A 23817-nucleotide genomic window follows, 5' to 3' on the forward strand; every position below is an offset into this window, starting at 1 on the left:
CCTAATACTATTGCTGATATCACATTTATATTATCTCTGATTAAGAAAATATATTTTCAGCAAATGCTGTCATATACCTACCTATACAAGTACATAGTATAGTTCAGATGTCGAATAATAGAGTTGGTTAATATACATATAAAGTGATTTAGTTTTAAAAGTGTATAATAAATGTTTACTTACGCATTTTGTACTTAGAAAGGCGGTTCGTGACTTCATATTTATAGCGTTTATAGAAGTTAGTAAGTCTTTTATTTATGAAGTACTTCGAGATTTAAAAGATATAAATCTTGTATGTATTGTAATGTATTATTAGATCTGTAGTCTTGTTAAAGAATGGCAAGTCATTATTACTAACAGTTCGTAATAAATTTGAATGTTTTTGATATGTGATAAAAGTATTCTAATCTCGATTATTATTTACATTAAAAGTATTTTTTTCTCGTAAGTTTACAGTTATATAATTACGATTATTTTGTCGTAATGCATTTTAAATAAAAATATTTATTATGAATTTTAGATACCTAGTATAGTTGTTTAAAACTTATTATTATCATTATAGCCTTTATTAAAATCAACTTAAGCTAATAAACACATACTGTTTTAAACACAAATATTATACTTTAAAAACAGAATAACTTATTGTAGCAATTGCATCTCAATTAACTTCAGTAGTTTTTAGCGATTCGGCATATGTATATTAATTAATTTTGCATTGTTTCCAATTACAGAGTAAAATTATCTAAACTAATAATAATAATAATAAAAATAGGAAAACTAATCTCTAATTGATAAGCTCAAAAAATCCTTAATATGTTTTAATAATTCTGTACCTATAGCTATTGTAGAAAGGTACACCTATTGCTAATCATACAATAATGTTAATGTCACTATTACTTACATGTGACACACGTACATGTGACATTTCCATTTTTTATTTTCAGAATATGCTACTTAATATGTGGGCTGTTTTTGTTATGGCGATGTTCCAAATAAGTCATGCCTATAAAGTAATGGTTTTATTTCCAATGCCTGGAGTAAGTCACAGCATCCTAGGAGAGAATGTGGCTAGACATTTACTGAATGCGGGTCATGAGGTCAGAATTTATTACAAAAACAAATAGATATATTTTATGAATATTTTGAGGGTTTGTATCAAATAATATGTAATAATACATCCGTGTATAAATCTCGTGTTTTGCTCAAAGTTTCTCTCCCTGCCGGCACTCATATGGTGATTCTAAGAGTATCTTTAGAATAAAGTAAATTGTTGGATTCGTATAAATAAAAACATTTCTATCAGATATTGAGTATCTATAATGACCTATAGACAAACTCTGGGATTAGCGCTATGTGAACCTAATTATTTGTAGTATGACGAATTATATACAATAAGGTAAACAATAATACTTAACATATATTCAATGGTAGTATCAGGTGTCCTTATTTTAATTCGTAAATATTTATGCAATTTCTTCAGAATTTGTTAATATAAATGCCAGGAGTCACTATATAGTATATTCTGTATTATACACGTTCATATTTGCCTGTTTTGATCCAGCATCAGGCCATCTACTTTTTATAAGTATATAAGTTATACTAAATATTCTGAAAGAAATAAATAGAAAAAAGAATCATCGACAACTATTTCATAATTGATATTAAATTCTAGGTCACCTTCATAACACCGTTTCTGAGTAAACATTTACATCCAAATTTGACTCAGATTGATGTCAGTGGGAATTTAAATATGGTGTCCCGTAGTAAGTAGCCTATATTAATTTTTTTAATGCATGATAATGGAATAACCTCTGTTCTAATTGTATACATTGGCAGGGATCTCTATTGTTTGCTAACTAGGATCTAGGATGAATGGAGGATCTAGGAACTAGGATGCTCTGATTTTAAGCAATGTGAGATTCCACGCGTTTGTCTGAAAATATAATTTTATTATTATTAAAAAAAAAACAAAATATAGTCGAATTCCGAAGTTTCGCGAAGATATCGTAAAATATGTCGTACAAAATACAGCCTATTATAAAATCCCGTTATTTTAAACTCGATTGAAAATTTTCATATAATATTTCAACACATTAACAGACTTGCGTTGTTGTTGTTAAAATTGATTAAATGATTGATGTAACCGTAGTCGTATGCGGGTACCTCAGACTCATTCAGGCTATTTCAGCCACCAAGTAGCTTGCTTTGTAAGGTGTGTTTCGATTGCAGAGTAAGAATTGCAGAGTAAGATCAGGTAGTGAAATTATAAGTTAAGAGGCATAACATCTTAGTCCTTTGCAATGATAACGCATTGGGGTAGTAACACGTCATGTCTGTACCTATAATGTGCTCTTCATGTATATAAGTAACTCATATATGCACCGATTATACCGCTTGTCATCAGGTAGCCAGCTTGTTTTCGATTACAATAACATAAAAACATGTTTTCTCATTTACAATTTCCAGATTTAAATTTGTACAATATACAGTCAATATTAAACAAGACTAGTGATATAGGATCTCCACTGATAATGTTTAATTTTATGACTGAGCTGGCATTTCAGACGTTAGTGAACCCTAATGTTGCTAATTTATTCCACGATACAAGACAGACATTTGATGTAGTAATAGCTGAGTGGATGTTTAGTGATATATATGCTGGGTAAGTTCAGTTTAGCTAAATCTATGCAGGACTAATAACATAAAACCTTTTTACGTGTAAAATTCACCCATTGTTTACATTTGAAAGAAAGTGAAGAAACTAAGTAATATTTATAATGTCTTCGGGACACGTAAGAATCGTCTTCAATGACATTATTAAGGATAACTCAAAAACTATATACACGTGGTCACGTATTGATTAATTTAATATGGGACCACATGAGAATCAACTTTTGAATAAAATATCGAAATCGGTTCACGTTGAAAAAAGTAATCAAAACACACTTAAAAAAAAAAAAGAAAATGCTGACTGCATTTATTTTTTTATGTTTGTTAATTGATAACTCCTCCGAAATTTTTTGATAAAATTTATTGTACAGTGTTTAATGAACTGTTTATTTTTATTGCAATCTAAAAATATATACAATCTAAAAATTAATATTCTCTAGCAGCCTTGATCTAAATATGCCTTCCCAAGCGTCCTGATGACTCCACTCACTAATTACAGATATAGTGGCAATCATCTAATGGTTTATCATTTCATAGATAATGTAAATAATAGTTTATATATAATATTTGTTGTTTTAGGATCCCTACATTGTATGAGTGCCCATTCATTTGGTTGTCTAGTTTAGATCCTCACTGGATGGCACTTTCTTTAGTGGATGAAGCCATCAACCCCGCGTATGCGGCAGATATCTCCTCTAGTGCTGTACCACCGTTTTCATTCATGGAACGAGTGAAAGGTTTATTCAGTCAGACCCTAATAAGAATTCTAAAAACTTTGTAAGTATATCTTTATCATTATTTAAATGCAAGAAAGAAATTGCATTGAACATTAAATATCAGCTTTGCGGCAATTATATTTATATTCATTTTTATTTGTTGATGTTATCTTAAATTTCGTAGTGATATTTTCATTAATTTCCATTTATGTTTATTATGAATAGTATAAGCTCTTCAATAACACTATATATATATCCATACTAATATTATAAATACGGAAGCATGTTATGGCATAATACATTTACAGTCTGACTTCAAGCTCATCCTATCATCTTCCACTGGTGCACTGCCAGCGTGTATACCGTTAGCGCAGGCAAGGGTGCCAAACCATTTTTGTCTCAGTGTAAGCGCGATCCGATGTGCACATATTATAATTATTTTATTTAACATCGTAATAAATAAGCCCTGCTAGTCGAAGTTCCAGCCATGTGTGACAAACTTGTGGCCAACGAACTCCTTGCGTTCCTGCAGCAGAAGCTGGACGTAATGGACGAAGTAAGTGCAGTCCAGATCTGTGTGTCCAACTTCAGCCAGGACGACATCGCGAGAGCGAAGGCTCTGCTCTTTCCCTAAATAATGGGCAGCAACGGGCATGCCGCGATGCGTTCACGGCGGAGTCAGCGGTTTCAGCGACGACACTGATCACCAGATGGTGTCACCGCCGGTCGTGCTCGCGAGCGCCGATACCGCTGTATGTGGAAGCAGCGCTAACAAAATCCTCGGTGCAACCAAAATTTTGCCGCCGTACAGCAAACCGATGCTTAGTACACGTGTGCTGCTGAACCGCGACGATGATGGCTTCGTCGTGGTACAAAAGACGACGTGACACAGGGTCAATAGGAATCATTGTGGCACTGCACTCACTGGGCCCAACTTTCTGCTGCGTGCTGCTACACCGACCACGACAATGTACTGTCCCTCTACACGCCACTAAGGACCAGGACATTGTCGAGTCAACGTCGTTTGTGCCCTGGTCCCCACCGACTTGCTGCCCACCTTCATGAAAGAGGATATCTGGCCAAAAGGTTGGTAATCTACTGTCAGATTGCCGTCTTCAGTGCCGTGATCACACAGACAATATCATGTATTATTTTTAAATATTATATTATATGTATGTTAGTCTATAAGGTATTTATAATATGGGCCTCTTTGCCTGAAATAAATGAATAAATAAATAAATAAAAAAAATTATATTTCTCAGATATCTCAATCGTCGGTACGAGCGAGACTTTGAAGCAATATTTAAACCATATTTAACGCAGCGGGGAAGAGCTATGCCTTTATTCTACGACGTTTTATACAATGCCTTTCTAGTTCTGAGCAATTCTCACGTATCTATCGGTCAAGCTCTGAGATTGCCGCAGAATTATATTCCAGTCGGTGGATATCATATTAATGAAGATATACAACCGTTACCAGATGTAAGTAGCACCTATAGAACAAACAATATTATAATATAGGCACCAGCGGACTCGCGTTTTTTAACCATCCCTAATAAAATATGTACACAATTTTTTATCAAATCAGTCCAGTCGTTTAAGGGAAATAGGTGACAAATACACGTACAGATGAAATATGTAGGTATTAGGATTGTAATATTTGCAAATCTTATATGGGGAGGTTAATGGTTCTCCGAAATTAAATTGTTGAAGTTAAAACTGTTACGCATTTTTTACGTGGGATACACTTTGTTTGGGCCGATATATAGACATATACAGGTCTCATCGGTCTAGTATATGTTACTATTCAACTGCAAATATGAGTATATTTTTTCTCATGAGAATACAAAGATGGGCTATGTATACTTCATTTTGAAATTTCAAACTAAATGGTTTATACATTATTTGCTTATTTAAGTAACTTCATGACATGTTATGAAAGAAAGAATATTACGGCAAACCAGCAAAAAATGCTCACTTTTATGTCCAGGAGATTATATGTAATAACTTGAAATATTGATTCTAATAAAGTTATGACTAAAGAGCACATTCTATTTTATAGGATCTTAAACAATTATTAGATAATGCAAAAAATGGTCTAATCTACTTCAGCATGGGAACAAATTTGAAGAGTAGAGATCTACCAAATAACATTAAACAAGGCCTATTAAATATTTTTGGCAAACTGAAACAGACAGTATTGTGGAAATTTGAAGAGAAATTATCTAATTTGCCTTCTAACGTTCATATTGTCCATTGGGCTCCTCAACAAAGTATTTTAGGTATGCGATAATGGCAATATTATGTATTATGTATACGTTATACTTGTAAACGGGTCCTGCTTGTAGAGACTTTATTATATGTCAACTTTGTTGTTTAGCAGCAATAATCTTAAAATCTTAAAAAATAATTGTAAAATGTAGGTTACATTTAAAAAAGCAACAACCGTGTTTATTGTTCATTCTTCTTGCGACTGCGTTCTGTATTATAAAGTTTATTTCAATAAAAAATATCTTTATTTCTATTATGTACTTGGACTGTCAAACAACCTGATGTTAATTGCGAAGCGTCGATCCATTCTGAACGACTAATACGTTTGTACACTGTAATTGCACTGCCATGTTTTTTAACCATGTTTTTCAAACCTAAACAAAGCACATAGCTTGGAGACCAATAGGTGAGACAGTGGTACCCATGCACGACCTTGCAGAAAGTCTACTTCAGTCTAATTAATATGATAAACAATTGTTTATAATCTAATTATCTAATTAATAAATCACCAACAATTTCAGCTCATCCGAATTGCATCCTGTTCATCACTCACGGTGGTTTACTTTCTACAACCGAAGCAATCTATTTCGGAAGACCTATGGTCGGGATCCCAATTTTTGGGGACCAGTTTGTAAATATTGACAGAGCTGTGAAGAAAGGGTACGCTAAAAGAGTTGATCTCTCTTACTCTATGGTCAATGATCTTGAGAATGCTATACGTGATGTTCTGATTGAGTCCAAGTAAGTATTTCCTACACATATACCTACACGTACTCAGTCTTTTTACTTCCTACTGGGTGGCGGGTTCAATTCCACGCAGAATGCTAACAAAAGTATTATTATGGTTTATATTGGGCTGGGAGATTTCTACTATTGTATTGTATTGTACGCATTTACAAAAAAATGTGTTTTAAAAATCTAACAGTTTATCTTGGGACTAGATAGCATTGTGTCCAGGGGTATAATTAGGTATATTAATACCTACGTGAAGCAAAAACTTTGTACCGCTTATGACAAAATTCCGCGAACATCGCCGTCCCCATAATTATGAAATTTTGCACATTTACAGTTTATATAGGGAGAAAGAATGCAGAATGCTAACTTTTTTTAATAATGCATAAAACATACATTAAATTTGACAAACACACGCATAATCTTTTTACAATTCAAACTTTTAATTTAAATTATTTATGATCAGATTTCGACCCGATTATTAGACGACCACTAGTTATTATTATTGACTGAAATCATAATATTTGTTGAGTTCGCATTTTTTTTTAATTCAGGTATAAGAACAAAGCGAAAGCGCTGTCATTGATATACCACGACCGTCCAGTGTCACCAGGTGAGGAGTTGGTCCACTGGGTGGAGCACGTGATACGCACCCGCGGCGCCCCTCACCTGCGCTCGCCCGCCCTACACGTGCCAGTGTACCAGAAGTACTACTTGGATCTGATTGCACTTATTATTGCTATAGTAATCACTATTAAAGTACTAATTAAATGTCTGTTCTGTCCCAAGAATAGAACTATAAAGAAGAAAACTGATTAATTAAATTGTGAATGTTATCCTGTGTAATTATTTAATTCAGGTTTTAAAATTAAAGTAGTAAGTGGTTTTAGTAATCGATTGAATCAATTTAGTTTCTTTTTGGTTAGGAATACATAGGACCAAAGTACAAAGTACTTACAGTATACTCTTTTAAATATTTTTTTTACATATCGGTTTATGAATGACGGAGTTATGAAGTAACAAATATTAAAAAAAATACAGACGCAATGAGAAATCTGCTCCTCCTTTTTTGGAGTCGGTTAAAAATAGATAAAAATAAATCATATATCTTAACTAACGACCCACCCCGACTTCACGCGGGTAATTCAAGCCATTTATACATAACTTTAACAAATTATATATAGATTTAAATCTTTCTCAGATATCACTCAGTGGATGGATGAAAAGCTAAAAACTGCATTAAAATTGTGTAGTTTAAAGTACTAAGCTAACAGACAGCAGAAGCAACTCTTTTTATACTATATAGATATATATACTATATATAGCAAAAACATTGTTGCTATATATATATATATATATATTTCTTGTTAGTATGGACTGTCCTTTATTTACGCATCAGTAACTGTACCGTCATGCTGAACAGTTTAGTATACGAGCTTGAGTTGTAGACGCGTTATAAGTTAATTTGTTATCTAATAAATTGTACATTTTAATCGTCATTAATAAAAATCGTTTAAAGTGGACATTATCCGTCATTAAGGAATTACATAACGGTGTCCATATCTTTGTAGTCAAATATAAATATACACAGCCTAGAAAAGCAGATTAGATATTATAAAAAATGTTGGTCATTATGCGCTGTTTGATTTAAAATATTACGAGTTTGTGAATATCTATATAAATGAATAATGAAGTTATTATTTATATTACATTTAATTACGTTGAGTGTGGAGGGATATAAGATATTAGTGGCTTATCCTTTGCCGGTAAGAAGTTTGAACATATTAGGCGAGGGATATGTGAGGCGATTGCTTAACGCTGGACATGAGGTAAATATTGTGTTTGTTATTATTTTTGAGACATCTTTAGTTTTATTTAATATCTATTATTTCTTTTATCAATTTAAGAATGTGTAACTATGTTAATAAAATTAGTTACACGTTGAGTTTCCTATGCAGTTGACGGCCATGGTGGTTTAGCACACCGTCTTACTCCCAATGGTTGTGGGTTCGATTCCTCACACGATACGAACATTTGTATTCATGAGTAAGTATGATTATTTGTATCAGTCTAGAAGTTTTCTATGTATAATAGATATGTATTTACAAAAAAAAATAACTATACATTTGTATCAGTTGTGAAGTACATAACACAAGTTGTACACAGCTAAATTAGCTTGGCCCTAGATGGCGCTGTGTGAATTGTCCTGAAATATTATTATTATACTGATCTCCAAATAAACGAGTTATAAAACCGTTTCGGTACAGTTCATTGTCGAGGTCACTGAGTGAATCAAACGAATTACCAAATAGATTACAGTTAGTTAACCTTGACTTACCTCGTCTAATTGTTACTCGTATAACAAGAATAGATGGGACAACCGCTTTGTATTTTTATGTATTAAACGTATATGTAAAATATTGTGTAATGCGTTGTCAAATATCAGTAATTAGACGCGAATCATATAGAAACATTGTATGAAATATCCATTATTACAAAGTATCCTTTGCTATAAAGGACTATCGATAAGTTACGTTAAACAAATTTAATATTTTTTCCCTCCCTCCGCTCACCTCCGTCACAGCTGGTGACTTTTGTTAAATATTCATGTTTTAAAATCAAAATTTAAATCTTACTTCACAAAATCTAGGATACCATGAGTGGCAGTGGTTCTTCATTAGTTGAATTTTTAAATAAAGTTTAAGACTTCCTCAATCACTTGTCACGCTTTAATCCACAAATACTTCATACTCTTAAGGTATGAATTATTTGTGGTTGGCCCCTAATTACTTATATCTGTAATATATTTAATAGGGGTGTTTTCGTGCTTCTAGGTAACTTACATAACAGGGTTTCCCCTAGATAACGAAGACAAAAATAAATTACGGCAAATAAACATAAAGAGCAACTTCGATGCTTTTCCAGGTATGTATGCATATTAGTTAGGTCTGAATATTTTAAATATATATTAATTTCTTTAGAAACACAAAAATAGCGAGAGAAATGATGGTAGACTTGTGGTTAGATGTGATAGATACCTGACCCTACCACGTTGGACTCAAATACGATACGTATAAGGTAGATAGGTAAACTGTAATATGGGATTCTCAGATATTGCGTTCACTACGATGTAGATAGAAAAATGATGGCCCATTTTAGAAATTTGCCGGCCTTTTAAGAAAGAATGACGTTTCAATATCGTAGGTAATATCCCAAATATCATTGCTAGAAGGTGATTCCACAATGTCATTCTAAAAAACAATTTTCTGGAAAAACGGTGGACGACCGCCATTCGTTTAGATAATCAGGATGGTATTTTAGGTACTGTGTTTTGTGTTTGTGGGTAGTGCGATGGTGAAATGGTGACTGCAGCAGCTGGTATTAATGCGATTTTGCTAATCTTTACAGATGGGGGTGCTTTTGATATCAGTACAGTGATAGACAAAGGCATGGAAGTAAACGCCGACCCACAAGCTATGCAGGACTTTGCCCTGTATAACGCATTTATGACTTTTGAAAACAAAGATGTGAAAGCACTGATCGAAGATCCTAAACAAGAGTTTGATCTGGTAATTGCTGATTTATATGAGACTGAAATATATGCTGGGTGAGTAAAGTTTACAGTTCACAAGCTAACGAACCACCTGATGATAATTGATTGTGGGACTTTTTACATACCTATAACATGTACCTAATTTAATAGATCCTGATTTTATTAATGATGATTTAATAGATTTAAAAAATATTTTTTCCGGGAGTATGTTATGAATCATAATTTCTGAAGTTATCTATTTCGATACGTCTTCGAAAATCAAAATTCTTTATCCTGTATAGACTTGATACTGTTCTTCACCACTGTCTAGTGGCAAAAATATATAATATCATGATATCAATTTGTACATTTGTAGATTTTCAGCTCTCTACAACTGTCCGATGATATGGAGTTATTCAATGGGAGCTCATTGGCAAGTGTTGCGACTGATAGACGAGGCAACCAACCCAGCGTACACCTCGGACTATCTCTCCGCCAATATACCACCGTTTGATTTTGGACAAAGAGTCCAGGAGCTGTGGTTGCAGTTGCAGTGGAAATGGATTAAATGGTTCGTGTATTTTTATTACTACATCAAGTATATTTTTATTTAATGCCATATTCAAGACGGGAAAAAACCGGAATCATTTGCATTAGTCTCCAGTCGCCTTATTAAGTATATTAAGGATAACTCAGAAACTACTAAGATCAAATTTATACAGACCTTAATGCATTATGGATATAACAGCTATATAAAAGTAACCATCATCATCGGCTACAGTAGAAAAAGCAATTTGTCTCAACAAATAAATCGACTTAGAAATTGTTTTTTATATTTGGTTGAAAAAGCTAATTTCAACAGAATTCAATTATATATATATATATATGCTTCACTTTTTACCTAACCTTTCCACATAACTTTTTATATGGGATATTGCAAATGGTTTAGATACGTGTTGAGATAAATGATTAGTAAAGGCGTATAATCTAGAAAGTTCGATTTTTAAATTGGCTCGGTAGACAATCGAACCCGGAACCTCATAAACGAATAGGTACGACGTATTTAATCTGTTAGTAGCAATACATTTACTTTTCAGGTATTCAACTACACCAAAAGAGGAACTCGCCTATAAGCAATATTTCGGTCCACCCATAGAGCAACGTGGCAGAAAATTACCGGATTATCAAGAACTAATTTACAATGCCTCCATGATATTGAGTAATGATTACAATGCATTCGGTAATATACCGAGGACCCCGCAGAACTTCAAGTTGATTGGTGGTTACCACATTGCCACACATACACAACCGCTGCCAAAGGTAATTAAAATTAGAATTATTCTCAAAAACCTTGTATTGGATTTCTATAACATGGAAGTCCATAAAAAATAACTTGTCCAAAAGTATCAGTTAAACTAAATGTGCATGCAAAATTTCATCTTAATCTGTCGAGGGTTAGGTATGTAGACTCTGCTATAAACTATTGTGTGTGCTATCTTACTATCCAAATTCAGGATTTGGATTGTCATTATATCACCAAGCATTTGCAACAAACCTGCCACGCTACCTGACACAGCTCTACGTTGATAAGAACTGAACAAATTCAGGTTCAACATTTTCCCCAAACAAATACAAATATCACGATTTAAATAACAGTTAATAAGTAAATAAATGTATCATTATTATTTTATACTGATATAATTGGAAGGGCAATATGATGTACCTTCTTATTAGCCAAAATCTCAGACAGGAGGTTTAATCGTATTATTTGGTTAGATTTTATTGTTTAAATGTTTTTTTTTATTTACAGGACCTTCAGAGCCTTATGGACAATGCCACAAATGGTGTTATTTATTTCAGCATGGGTTCTACACTAAAAAGCAAGGATATACCTAAACCTATAGTAGAACATCTTTTGAAAATATTCAAAGGATTAGAGCAAACCATAATATGGAAATTTGAGGAACAATTGTCGAATTTACCTAAAAACGTGCACATTACCAGTTGGGCGCCTCAACCGAGCATTTTAGGTTAGTGCGTATAAATTTGGTCTAATCTGAAAAAAGTATGTAACGGCAAATACTGTAATCCGTGGATCCTTAGATCTGATTGCTCTAATGAGCCGTTATAATGGGAGAAAATCGGTTTAGGCGGCATGTTATGAAAAATAGGCATTGATTTCGCTACACATGTGGCACCCTTCTTCCAAGGCACTCCCCACCATTACTACGTCTTTGCACCTGACTTTCGTACCGTGTGTGGGTCGATTTAAACTAAGCGAAACTTGATTCTTGTACTTCCTCCTACCTACTCATAGTTCTCAAACTTTTGTTTGAGAACTACGAATAGGTAGGAGGTACCAAACTGTCTCGAAAAAATGTGTTAATTTTCACATATCTATAATTAAACTTTTTATTCTATAAACTGACTTCAATCGTTCAAGTTCAATCAATAAACGCTCTAGACTTAAGAAAGAAAAACATTGTTAATTGTACTGATTTTCTCGATTTTTGCTTTAATGACTATTTTTTTGGTTGATTTTTCTTGTACAAAAATATAAGTATTTTTCATAACAATTAAGACGCGCAACATCTGCAGCCTTGCAGACAGACCGACAAAAAATTGTGATGAATAGCTTTGATTTGTCGCTCTTTACAATAACTATACCATCCAGCTATCTACTGACATGTGTACGTAAGTACCTAGATTAATCAGATTGGAACAATTAAGAAGTACCTTGCATACTTCATATGCACTTTATTCCGTTATTTAAATGTAAGGATTGTTCTTTCAGCACATTCAAATTGTTTATTCTTCATCTCACACGGAGGTCAGCTGTCCTCAAGTGAGTCTATACACTTTGGAATCCCTGTGATCGGCATACCTATTTATATGGACCAATTCGTAAACATAGAGAAAGCGGTCAGCAGAGGATACGCGATCAGAGTTCCTTTCACTCATAATTTAGCGAACGACTTGGAGTCAGCTATTGAGATGATGCTTAATGAGCCACAGTAAGTATATACTTATAAATATCTGAGCTAATATTGCAAATACCAAAGTGTGTGTGTGTTTTTGTGACCTCTACATGAAGTGAACGACTGAAATTAAAGGGATCTTAAAGAAAATTTCCTTTTGAAAGATTATATCGTGAAGACTATCGGATATAGGCTCTTTTATCTTAAGAAAGCGGTGTTCTCTACTGAGTTAATATAAGTTATAAAATCATTTGTGGAATGCAATCCGTAATCCCAATATGGCTGTCTCTTTTCTTCACAATTTACAATGAGTGAAGTTGATGCTAGATAGATATCGTTCTGTTAATTCTTATCTATTCTGTTCATTAGTAAGACTAGAGGAATCAACAGTACAATATCCTTCCTTCTCTTACAGTGGTGTCTTACCTTGTGGCCAGAATCAAAACTTCTGATATTTCACTTTAGCCTTAGATAGCCCTATCGGGCGGTAATATCATTTAAAACACGCAGTTGGAATTTACCGGTGGAAATCTATTAACTTAAGTTTACCTTACATTTGTAACTTGATCGTGGATCGTGTTTAAAACAACATCTTGGCGTGTAACTTTTTTTTATTCTTGTTTACAGGTACAGACAGAGGGCAAAGGAATTATCTGCGATATACCATGACCGGCCAGTGTCTCCTGGCGAGGAGCTGGTCCACTGGGTGGAGCACGTGATACGTACGCGCAGCGCTCCGCACCTACGCTCGCCCGCTCTAAACGTGCCCTTCTACCAGAAGTACTATTTGGATCTGATTGCTTTATTCATTATGCTTAATATAGTCTTATATACTGTTATGACAGTGATTTATAAAGTATTTAAGGGTAAAAGGAAAGAAAAGGTTAATTAAAAACTGTTTTTTTGCAGACTCAGTTCGTATAGTAATCATTCTTTCCCATTTTTTGCACCAGTGGGCACAGTTTGCAAGTGGACTTGATAACTTGTAAGGTTTATTAAAAGTACAGATTAAAAGACAAACATTTAAGACGATTTTTTTTATTTATAACATAATTACACGTTGTCATGTCATGTCATAAATTAAACTTAGAACAATATTTATTCAGAATCACAAATAATAATACTACTCAATAATACTTAACAATATTCATTATAATTGAATTATACATTTTTTTACAATATTATGACTTTATTATATCAGTCATCTTAATGGTATGTCAATATGAATATTATTATCAAAAGAGAAAACTCATTTTTGTCTTGTAATTACATTTTTATGGTCCGATATTTTAACATTAAGTGTCCTATCTATATTTTGAATAATATTTGTTATTATTAATCAATACAATACATATGAAATTAACATTTTACTGTATTTTATTAATAAAATAATCAATATAAAAATCCATTGATTCATGAGACGTAATTACTTTTCCCAAAGATAGGTTATAAATAGAGTATATTACATATAATTGATGTATGCATATAACGATTTCATAAGTCGACTATTTATTTTCTATAATAAACCATAAGCTCTGCTCAGCTCTGTTTTGTTTTGTTTACAGAGGCTGTATTAACAATGACAGCCTCTATAGTCAACCAGTACGTTACAATGTTGTTGATACTTATTAACCCTTTTTAAATACCACAGATTAACTTTTAGGGTCCAATATATGTAATTATATTTAATAATAACAAAAACAAATCTATTATAATTTAACATACAACTAAGATATATTCACTATAATAAATAAATCTAATCTACAAACTAAAATATCCAACACCATTTAATTATCACATTTGGTCAAAATTAATAATACATTTATTAATTAATAACAACAAACAATGTACTATTAGGTCATAATATTAATAATAAATACTACATGAAGGAAATATAATACAAATTTAGAACAATAAAAGAATAAAACGTTTAAAGTGAAGTTTTTAACATTTAAACTTACAACTATATTGACAACAAAAATCATAGAATGACTTTTATATGTGTGTATGTTACGGAGGTTGTATATATGGATGTTTTATTTATACATAAATCGTATGTAAGAAATTATCGGAACTGTAATTTCAAACTATAAAACCCGTATCCGTTGCATACTTAGGAAGAAGTAAACGCTGTAGAAACAAACAGATGAAAACATTAACTACACTTCGTAATTTTTATGGATTTTTGTCTAGTGAATAAACTACATTAACAACAAAAATCGTATACGATGTCACTATTAATTTAATAAAGAGGACAATAAATCTACTTAGCTAACACATATTATGTTTAAATCTATTTCTATATCTATAATATAATTATTATCAATACCATTTTACGTTTGGTGAAACATTAGAAACATAACGAAATATACCTATATAACTACATGTTAGAAAGAGTCAACAATAGTTATGTTAAGAATTTACTATTCTCTCTCTGTAAGTCGCTGAACTTATATAGTAAGAGTCAGCAATTGGCAATGAAAAAAGACGGTTACAAACAAATAATGAAAATCAATGCTTAGTGAAATTGATCACAGTCAAAAAAATCCAATCTCAGTACAAAATTTGTTTCAGCTTTACCAAGTAAAAATAACTAAAGAAAACGAAGTATTATTAAATAACGATGATATTATTATTAATTTAATAACGAATGTGACAATGGTATAACAATAGCATTTCTCACATGTTGACTGGAGTGACAATTAAATTCGAAAAGAACGCTATCGAAGATCGGAATTTCTTTTCTAACTTACTAGTCACTCTAAGACCGATGTATAGGGTTTGGTTGCTATTTAATTTCGTTTTCTATTGCTTTAGTAACTGTTCTTAAGTTTTCAGTTTTAATAGCTGACCTGTAAATATTCGCGATAATTTAAATATGAAAAAAAAAAGTACTAATAAGAGAAAAAGTTGAAAATGTTTAAGGCTGGATCTCAATGTTAGCAGTATGGTGTGAAGAGATGCGATGCAATAACGGCTTTAGCAACATTAGCATGCTTAATGATGCAATGGGATAGTTTCTGGTTACTCATAGTCAATATGCATAGTATAATATTTTTTCTCAAGTTTTATTGACTACTAATAGATATATATATAACATTAGTCCCCTCAAGTAAAGCACATAGTAATGGACGTCAACCTACAAACTAGCTCAACAAACCTTACTGTCAACTGTTACGAAAGCTAAAACTTGTGTTGTTATTCTCAAGGAAACTAGGCATTTTGCCTTCCTTAACTGTCCTTAAAGCTTGCAACACTCTCGCCGTATCTAATTCCTTTTCGGATGCCTTCTCGTTGTCCAGACACAGCTCTCCCATTCTTGCATTGAACTGTTCTATTACTTTCACTCTATAATCTATGGTCGAGGCGACCGGGTTGGCAGTTAACCGTAGATATTCTAAACAAGGCAACTTACAGATATGCTGGACTTCTTCTACATCAGTGATGAGATTACAGCTTAAATCTAGACTCTCTAGAGAATACAATCGTGAGAAACCTTGTAGGGAGACAACTTGGTTCTGCGATAGATCAATTTTAACTACATTCCCAATTTTAGCGTGCCAGTTCTCGCATGCTGAGAATTTATTCATTGATAGATTGAGTACCCTCAGTTCATGGAGACACGATATATCGCAGAGTTCGGTCAGTCTGTTGGATGAGAAATTTAGTTGCTGTAATTTCGGTACCAATTTAATGGCCCAGTCTACTTGTTTTATACTGTTGCTTGCGAAGTTTACAATTATCAGCTTATTCCATTTCTGAAATAGTAAAAAAGTTGATATTTATTCATACATCCACATGACAGGTTCCCTACGATAATTGGAGATGACCAAATATCATATGAAATATACCGCTCTATGTGCTTATTCATCCAAGAATAAAAACATGTAAGAAATCGCTTAAGGAATAAGCTCACCCTTGTATAATACATTTATCATATTACTGTTTTATTTCCTGTTTGTGTGTACAATAAATAAGAATAAAGAATTTTTAGCTGTAACACAAGGAATAAAGTACAAGACTATCAGTGACGGAAATAAAATACTATACCAAGCCGCTTGGTCAAAACAGTACGCTAAATACACTTCTAAATAGTAGTCTTAATGCTTAGTGAGATAATGATGATGACTAATGAATTAAATACAGAAATTTATTGAGTTCATACTATTATTTATTGGTAACCCACATTGAAGCCGGAACATAAATTTGTATACTGAGTCACCAGATGCCTTGTTTGAATATCGACATATTTATCATAACATGTGTAACCTACATGGCAATTGAATTAGATAAAGTTGTAAATATTAAACACTAGCTGACCCCGCGAACTCCGATTCGCCTCAAAATTACATATGTCAAAGGTTTTTTGAAGTTTAGTTACGCAATAAATTTCTGAACGCACCCTGTTTGACAGGTACGAACAGTTTGTATGGGAAAATAAAATTGTTGTTTTTATTATTTTCTAAGCAATTTCTTCATATTTTGTCACAGTTTAAACCTTCCCTAGACTTCCTGAATATTTAAAAACAAATATTAGGCAAATCGGTTAAACCATTCTCGAGTTTTAGCGAGACTAACGGAACAGCAATTCATTTTTATATATATAGATAGAAGATAGATTACAATAATATACCTATTGACTCTGTTACAGTAGGTAAGTGAGCAGAACGATGCCAATTTGAGCGAAATAGGCGATGCCAAATTCATACTTGTCATCGTGTTAGTAATTCAATTGTTTACTGTTGGTTTGGTTTAGTTGTATAATGTTATTGCCAAAATTTTATATTGGTGAAGTAGCTGAATGGTCGGGGGGAGTTCTTAGTAATGACGCCTAGTGATTAGTGATATAGTATCACTACTACCAATGTACCGTTATAAATCGACCTCCACGTGGTACGACTGGAAGTCATCGTGATTTATTCCTGCATCATCCTCCACCGGTACCAACATATACTGTTAGTGCAACACAGGTGCACCATTGTCAGAGTTGCAATTGCAATTCATACAACACTCAAGTTGTTCATAAAAAACAGTAAAATTCAAATTTTCATCTGTAATAATTGATGAAGCCCCCATTTCTCCAACTCCTAGATTATGTCAAGAATTAATCTACTTCCATTAACTCTTTTTACCATTTTTGTAATTATTTAACAATAATACTGTATGAACTCCTACAACTGTATGGTTTCATACAAGACAAAAACTGTATTATATATATGGGGCCATAAGGTACAATTTTAGATAACATTTTATTACTTACAAGAGTATCGTTAATGCTCGATGGATCTTTGTGTAGAATATCTACTAGTAGGAACTCATTCAGCGACACCACATTAGCTATTTGTATGTATAAACTGACAAGTGTGTTGCGGAGTGTACCTGAAACATCATTAATCTTATTCATTATATTAAACAACAAAGAGGTAGACAATCATCTTAATTTGTAAGGTGTATCAGTTGTAGATTAGGCAGTGAAATTATAGGACAAAAAGTATATTATCTTGGTCCTCAGGAATAGCAACGAATAGCAACGAATAACACATATCCCATTTTTTTTTATTGGGTTGTTTGGGCTATTGTCAGATACATGCACTTGTAGCACTGCGACCTACATAGATCTATTGTGCTCGCCCTTTTTTAAAGTTCGCTACCTAGACCCGTCAGGGACAAGAATTGAAGGATATTCTTAGGAGCGATGGTTTTTATCTCCTCGGGAAAGAGTGTAAACTTTCCAAGGGAGATATTTCGTTTATGCATGAGTGGGCTACAACCACATAGGATGTGTAGTGGCGTTTCCTCTTCAGTTTGGCAGAATCTGCAGATTTTTGTCGTGCATAGGCCTAGTTTAGCCATATGCTTGTTCAACTTGCAGTGCCCTAGTCATCATGCATATGTTGTTTTTACTCAATAGAAATAGTCTATTGGAGTAGTTTAGCCCGATATTAGGGCTTTTCAATGTGTCAATCCTGGCATTTCTTGCCAGTGATTCAGTGTCTCGTTTGGTTATTAATTTGAGATGTCCCAGTTTTAGGTAACGAGGCTCACCACAGAAGGGTTTGGGACCCAGTTGGGCGGTGTTTGCCCCCCAATTGGGCCTATACACCCATAATAAAAAACACACATGATACAATCATGGGTGTTATACCCATTTCTTACTTCCAATTCGCGGATTTAATTGTCTGAATATGATGTTTGATAACATACGCTTTGATTAGCTTGGGACTAGATGGCGATGTGTGATTTAACCTAAAATATTATTATTATATAGGCCATTACTCGTCGTCAAATGAGCCGTCAGCTTGTTTACCATTCCAATTACATTAAAAGAAGTGTATTACACATTAACTGCAGAGTGATATCGCAGAATAAGTCACCTGTGCTAACTCTATCCATATGTTTCACAATTGAACTAACATGCATGTGATGCACATGGCCATATAGATACACATCTACTCGTCTCTCTGCCATTAAGCATATATATATATATATATATATATATATATGTATATGTATAAACATAATAAAAATAAACAAACTAAGATATTTCATTTCAACTAAAAATTAAATATCTTAGTTTGTAATATTAGTTTTTCACTAAATGCTTATAAAAGTACATATGGTATGTACGTAAAAATTAATAACTACTATAACCACACATGGTACAATTTAAATTCTCTCTGTAAGTAATATAAAAAAGCTTTTACCCATATATAAAGAAACAAAATGAAATTATAAATATATACTTCAAATTGTAATTGTACAGAAAATTAAGATTATATAAATAAATATAAAGAAGTTCCACCACATTGTTTATAGAGTGGTTGGCATATAAAATCTATTGAGACAAACATTATTTGATTTTTATATTTAAATTCAAATTCAAATTCAAAAATCATTTATTCATGTAAAATCTATTGAAGACAAACATTACTTTTTTTTTTTGTATTTTTATATATTTTTATAATGGCAGAATAGTTACTAGAATTGTGTTAATTTAGAAAATCAATGTAGATATATTTCTAAGAGAGACAAATCACTTACCAACACTCTCTATGCATGCCATTGGTACTCCCATTATGTTTAAATCTAGCAGGCCCTTAAATGGAACGAGGGTGAACTGTAAATTGTTGGGCACAATGTTACTTGTACCATATTTCTCATAACTTCCCTCTATACTCAGTGAATGGAGGTGTGAACAGTAATCCAATATGTGACTGAAATCATACATTTGATCGACTTTCTCTGTAGACGGGCAGGCCATTTTCAATCGTTCACTTATTGCATGCAACTAGAAAAAATATTAATGATTACAATCACTTCTATTACTAGTTCTCTAAAACCAGTACAGACCTTTAATATGGTCTGTAATATTTCTATAGGAGCTTAGTTGTTTAATACTTAATTTTATTTATATACTTGCTTCTTAGATAGAATGTAATAAAAAATAAGTTTAATTTATTAATATTAACTTTTTTTAAATACTTGTACCACCAATTGTCTTATGTAGAAGAAATCAACAGAGATAGGTTTTGTACTAAATTGGCTACCTCACATGTCACAAATTATGACAAAAAATTACATATGGGATTCAAAATTATAATTGTGCAAACAAGTGGTACACTACCTGTAATGGAGTAAATTTGTGTGATTTTTCAGCTTCCAATAATTTATCACCTTCTAAAAACAATGTCTTTGCTAGATCTTGCAGTAAAAAGTATATATCATACAAATGAAAGTGTAAAAAGTGGGCGAATTCATATGGCATTGAGAGCCTTAAATAATTGAAGATATTTTTAAGATAGACATTGAGGGCTTCACGCCTATGTTCGATAAATTTGGGGGTCTTGTTCCTAATAACTTTCTTCGGCGGAAGTAACTCTTTCGCCACCCCATGGTTTGTGACCAAGTATTCATGGAGCTCTAAAAAATCACTGTAGCGATGAGAAACGTTCCAGTTGACGGGGCCCACTGCAACGTTGATTGTGTAGTATGTAACTCCATCCTTTGTTGTCGCCTCATCCACACTCACTACACTGGAGTTATTATGGATTACAAATGATGACATATTTTACGACCAAACACAATGCGAAGATTCGATATGAAAACTACAATTATAGTAGTGGAGTGATTGATTGTATTGATGTTCACATTTCGCGTGACGTAATATTTGTTTCCCTAGTTACGTGGAATACTGAATAATTAATTATCAGAAATACATGAAGGAAATAAATTATAGCACAATATCGTTTTAAACAACACAGTCAAACACCACAGTTTTACACACTGACGTTTTAAAGTATAAAAATGTACTCTGTGACATTTTCTCTGTATAAATGGCTATTTCTATGAAGTATTTTGATCCGAGTTAGCTGTCAGTTCAATGTCATGGGCTTAAAGTCAGTGTTGTCAGTTGTAATTATTATATGTGTATGATACACAGCAATTTCAGGCATATAAAAACTACATATTTTCACAACGTTCCATCTGATGGTAATTGGTAACCGTAGCCTATATACAAGAACAAAACCACGAACATCACTTTATCACGTGACGACCGTGATAGTACTTATGCTTTGTCATTCTGGAGGACTGAGATGTCTGCGCAGACAGATAAGACTACAAGTTTTTAGAAAGTTTAACTTGATAATAACATACATAATGTATTAATACTTTTCCTATTGATATTAAGCGTTATCTTATTATGTACCATGATTGAGACAGATATTCATTTATTATTCATTAGATCAGAGCATACGGGGGAGGCTGTTATTTTTTTTTAAATATTCTAACGCTGTTGGTCAACTTTACCGGGCGAAAAATGGCAGTCGTGATACTACATACTAATGTCCTCTTATACAACAGATATTTTCAGTTATGACTGGTATCCAAAGTATACTTAGTATCACATTTAATTTATATTATGTATCCATCTTCTGGATTGAACTGAAGAAAAGGTGAAGTAAAAAGATGATAGACAAGTCAATAATTTACAAACCAACCAACCAGGATGATTAAAAAAAAGGGCACCAGTCAGGATTATCGTGACTCAAGGAATCAAAATTAAAGTCACAAATGCTGTTCATATTTTTTATTTTTTATCAGGTAGTACAAAACAGTTTACACGAGTCTCGGCCAGAATTATGTTGTGCGACAATAAATTACGACAGTTTAATTAATTATATCGATTGAAGTCGTCTAGCGAATACAATAAAGTACACACGGGTGTCATTTAGTATTAATAAAATGTATTCTGATTTAAATTTTATTAATTAAGAAGTATCATAATAACCTCGAAGACATATTTCTCGTAATCGGTGATGTCTATGGTAGGTAACTCATAAAGTCAATTTGTAAATAAAATTAGGTTTTATACGAATCGGCCAGTACGTACGTAATTATGTATGTATTTTAATTTAACGCTCATATCATAATATCATCGCACGCAAGGGATGCGGCAGTTGAACTTTATTTCTAGCCTACCGTTCTCGCCTCTCCCTGAACAAAATCCTGCTTAGGCCCATTCTACAACATGCGATTTCTATATGGATGTTAAACCAGTGGTAAACCAGGTTATTTCCCAATATAGTATTACCTTATTGCTTTAGTAATGTAAAATGTTAGTACAGTATTATATCTTGGCAAGTTTGAGGTATTGCACTCTATGGAGAATCCATATATCTATATTTCTAATTTAAGAGACCATACACAATATTCGTAATGTATCTATGTTTATAATAATACACTGAGCGCCAAAGTCAGGTTAGTTTAAATCAAATAGATTAAACACATTTCATCTACGTAATACAGACACTATCGTTGTCAATAATGACTTGATTCGTCTCGTTAACAATTGAAATTCATGTTATGGACGAGAAAGTTAAATTCATTAATATTTTCAAACCACTAAGAAATCTAGGCATTATATTGTAATTGCGAAATAGCGTTTTAAAATCAATTTTTTATGTTAAATAATCAGATATCTGAATATATAGAAATTTAAAAAAAAATATATGTAAATATTAGGTAACATTTGTACTAATATATTACATCGATTTAATTTTTATTAGGACGGAAGTATATTGTGACATTTAAGGGGACGCTAGTATTTGTAAGGTTCAATTTTCGTAAATTTTTGATCCAATTCGATTATTTATAAATTTCATGAATGTGAGTTGATTTTCTCCCTATTTCTCGACGTACCTAAGTAAAAAGTCTTACAATCGGTCATAACTAACGACACAGATAAAGTATGTTTAAGACTGCCTTCTGTAATATCATTAAACATTTCAGATTTATAAAAGCATACTTATATAATTTATTTCAGTTTACTTTCTGTACATACCATAATAACAAAATCCAACAATAGTAATAAAAATGTAAGAATTCATATGAAAAATTTCAGCAGCCCTAAACATACACACAAAGTACAAACATTCAAAACATTAAAATACATAGCAAAACATAATTAATCGTTTTACGAAAATAACAAAACAATCCGAGTCAATAAAATAAAATTTATCAAAACACTTTAAATTATAAAAATAATTAAAATTGTAATTATACTTAATAATAATTCATTCGTTTAATTAACTCTATTCCATTCTTTTATTTGATATATCAATAACGTCAATTATCTTTATATAAACAGAAACTTAATAATTCTATCACGCAATTTTTATTTAAAAATTTGGGGATTTAAATTCTGTTTGTTAAATAAAAATAACTTCGTTAAAACAAGCACACCGTTAAACACTCAATTAAAACCTTAAGCTATGTTAAATATATGTAAAAAAATTATATACAATAAATAATTATGAATTGGGTATTTTTTGAACATCACAGAATCACAGTTCAAAATTACATCCATGGCAATATGGTTAAAAATAATAATTGCAAATAGTAATTTATACTTATAAGT

At 32.4% G+C, this 23817-nt stretch overlaps 2 protein-coding genes across 2 annotated transcripts; one reads left to right on the forward strand and one right to left on the reverse strand.

Annotated features, from left to right (window-relative positions):
- The first annotated feature begins 977 nt into the window (after nucleotides 1-977).
- On the forward strand, nucleotides 978-13791 carry LOC131846569 (uncharacterized). Its single transcript, XM_059195903.1, has 16 exons — nucleotides 978-1097; nucleotides 1673-1763; nucleotides 2467-2662; nucleotides 3250-3447; nucleotides 4649-4868; nucleotides 5449-5668; nucleotides 6179-6398; nucleotides 6944-7199; nucleotides 8087-8218; nucleotides 9224-9314; nucleotides 9798-9996; nucleotides 10298-10492; nucleotides 11019-11241; nucleotides 11732-11951; nucleotides 12716-12935; nucleotides 13527-13791. The coding sequence occupies exons 1-16, from the start codon at nucleotides 978-980 to the stop codon at nucleotides 13789-13791; spliced, it is 3066 nt and encodes a 1021-aa protein (XP_059051886.1).
- Nucleotides 13792-15992: 2201 nt separating this feature from the next.
- LOC131846418 (nischarin) lies at nucleotides 15993-21171 on the reverse strand. The gene is made up of 4 exons (XM_059195702.1): nucleotides 20524-21171; nucleotides 19941-20187; nucleotides 18160-18278; nucleotides 15993-16657 (listed from the first exon to the last, which is right to left on the reverse strand). The coding sequence occupies exons 1-4, from the start codon at nucleotides 20962-20964 to the stop codon at nucleotides 16067-16069; spliced, it is 1398 nt and encodes a 465-aa protein (XP_059051685.1). The 5' UTR covers nucleotides 20965-21171; the 3' UTR covers nucleotides 15993-16066.
- Between the last annotated feature and the right edge of the window lie 2646 nt (nucleotides 21172-23817).

Source organism: Achroia grisella, unplaced genomic scaffold (assembly GCF_030625045.1).
Source record: "Achroia grisella isolate CSIRO2021 unplaced genomic scaffold, CSIRO_AGI_Agris_v1 utg511, whole genome shotgun sequence".
In the NCBI taxonomy this organism is placed as follows: domain Eukaryota; kingdom Metazoa; phylum Arthropoda; class Insecta; order Lepidoptera; family Pyralidae; genus Achroia; species Achroia grisella.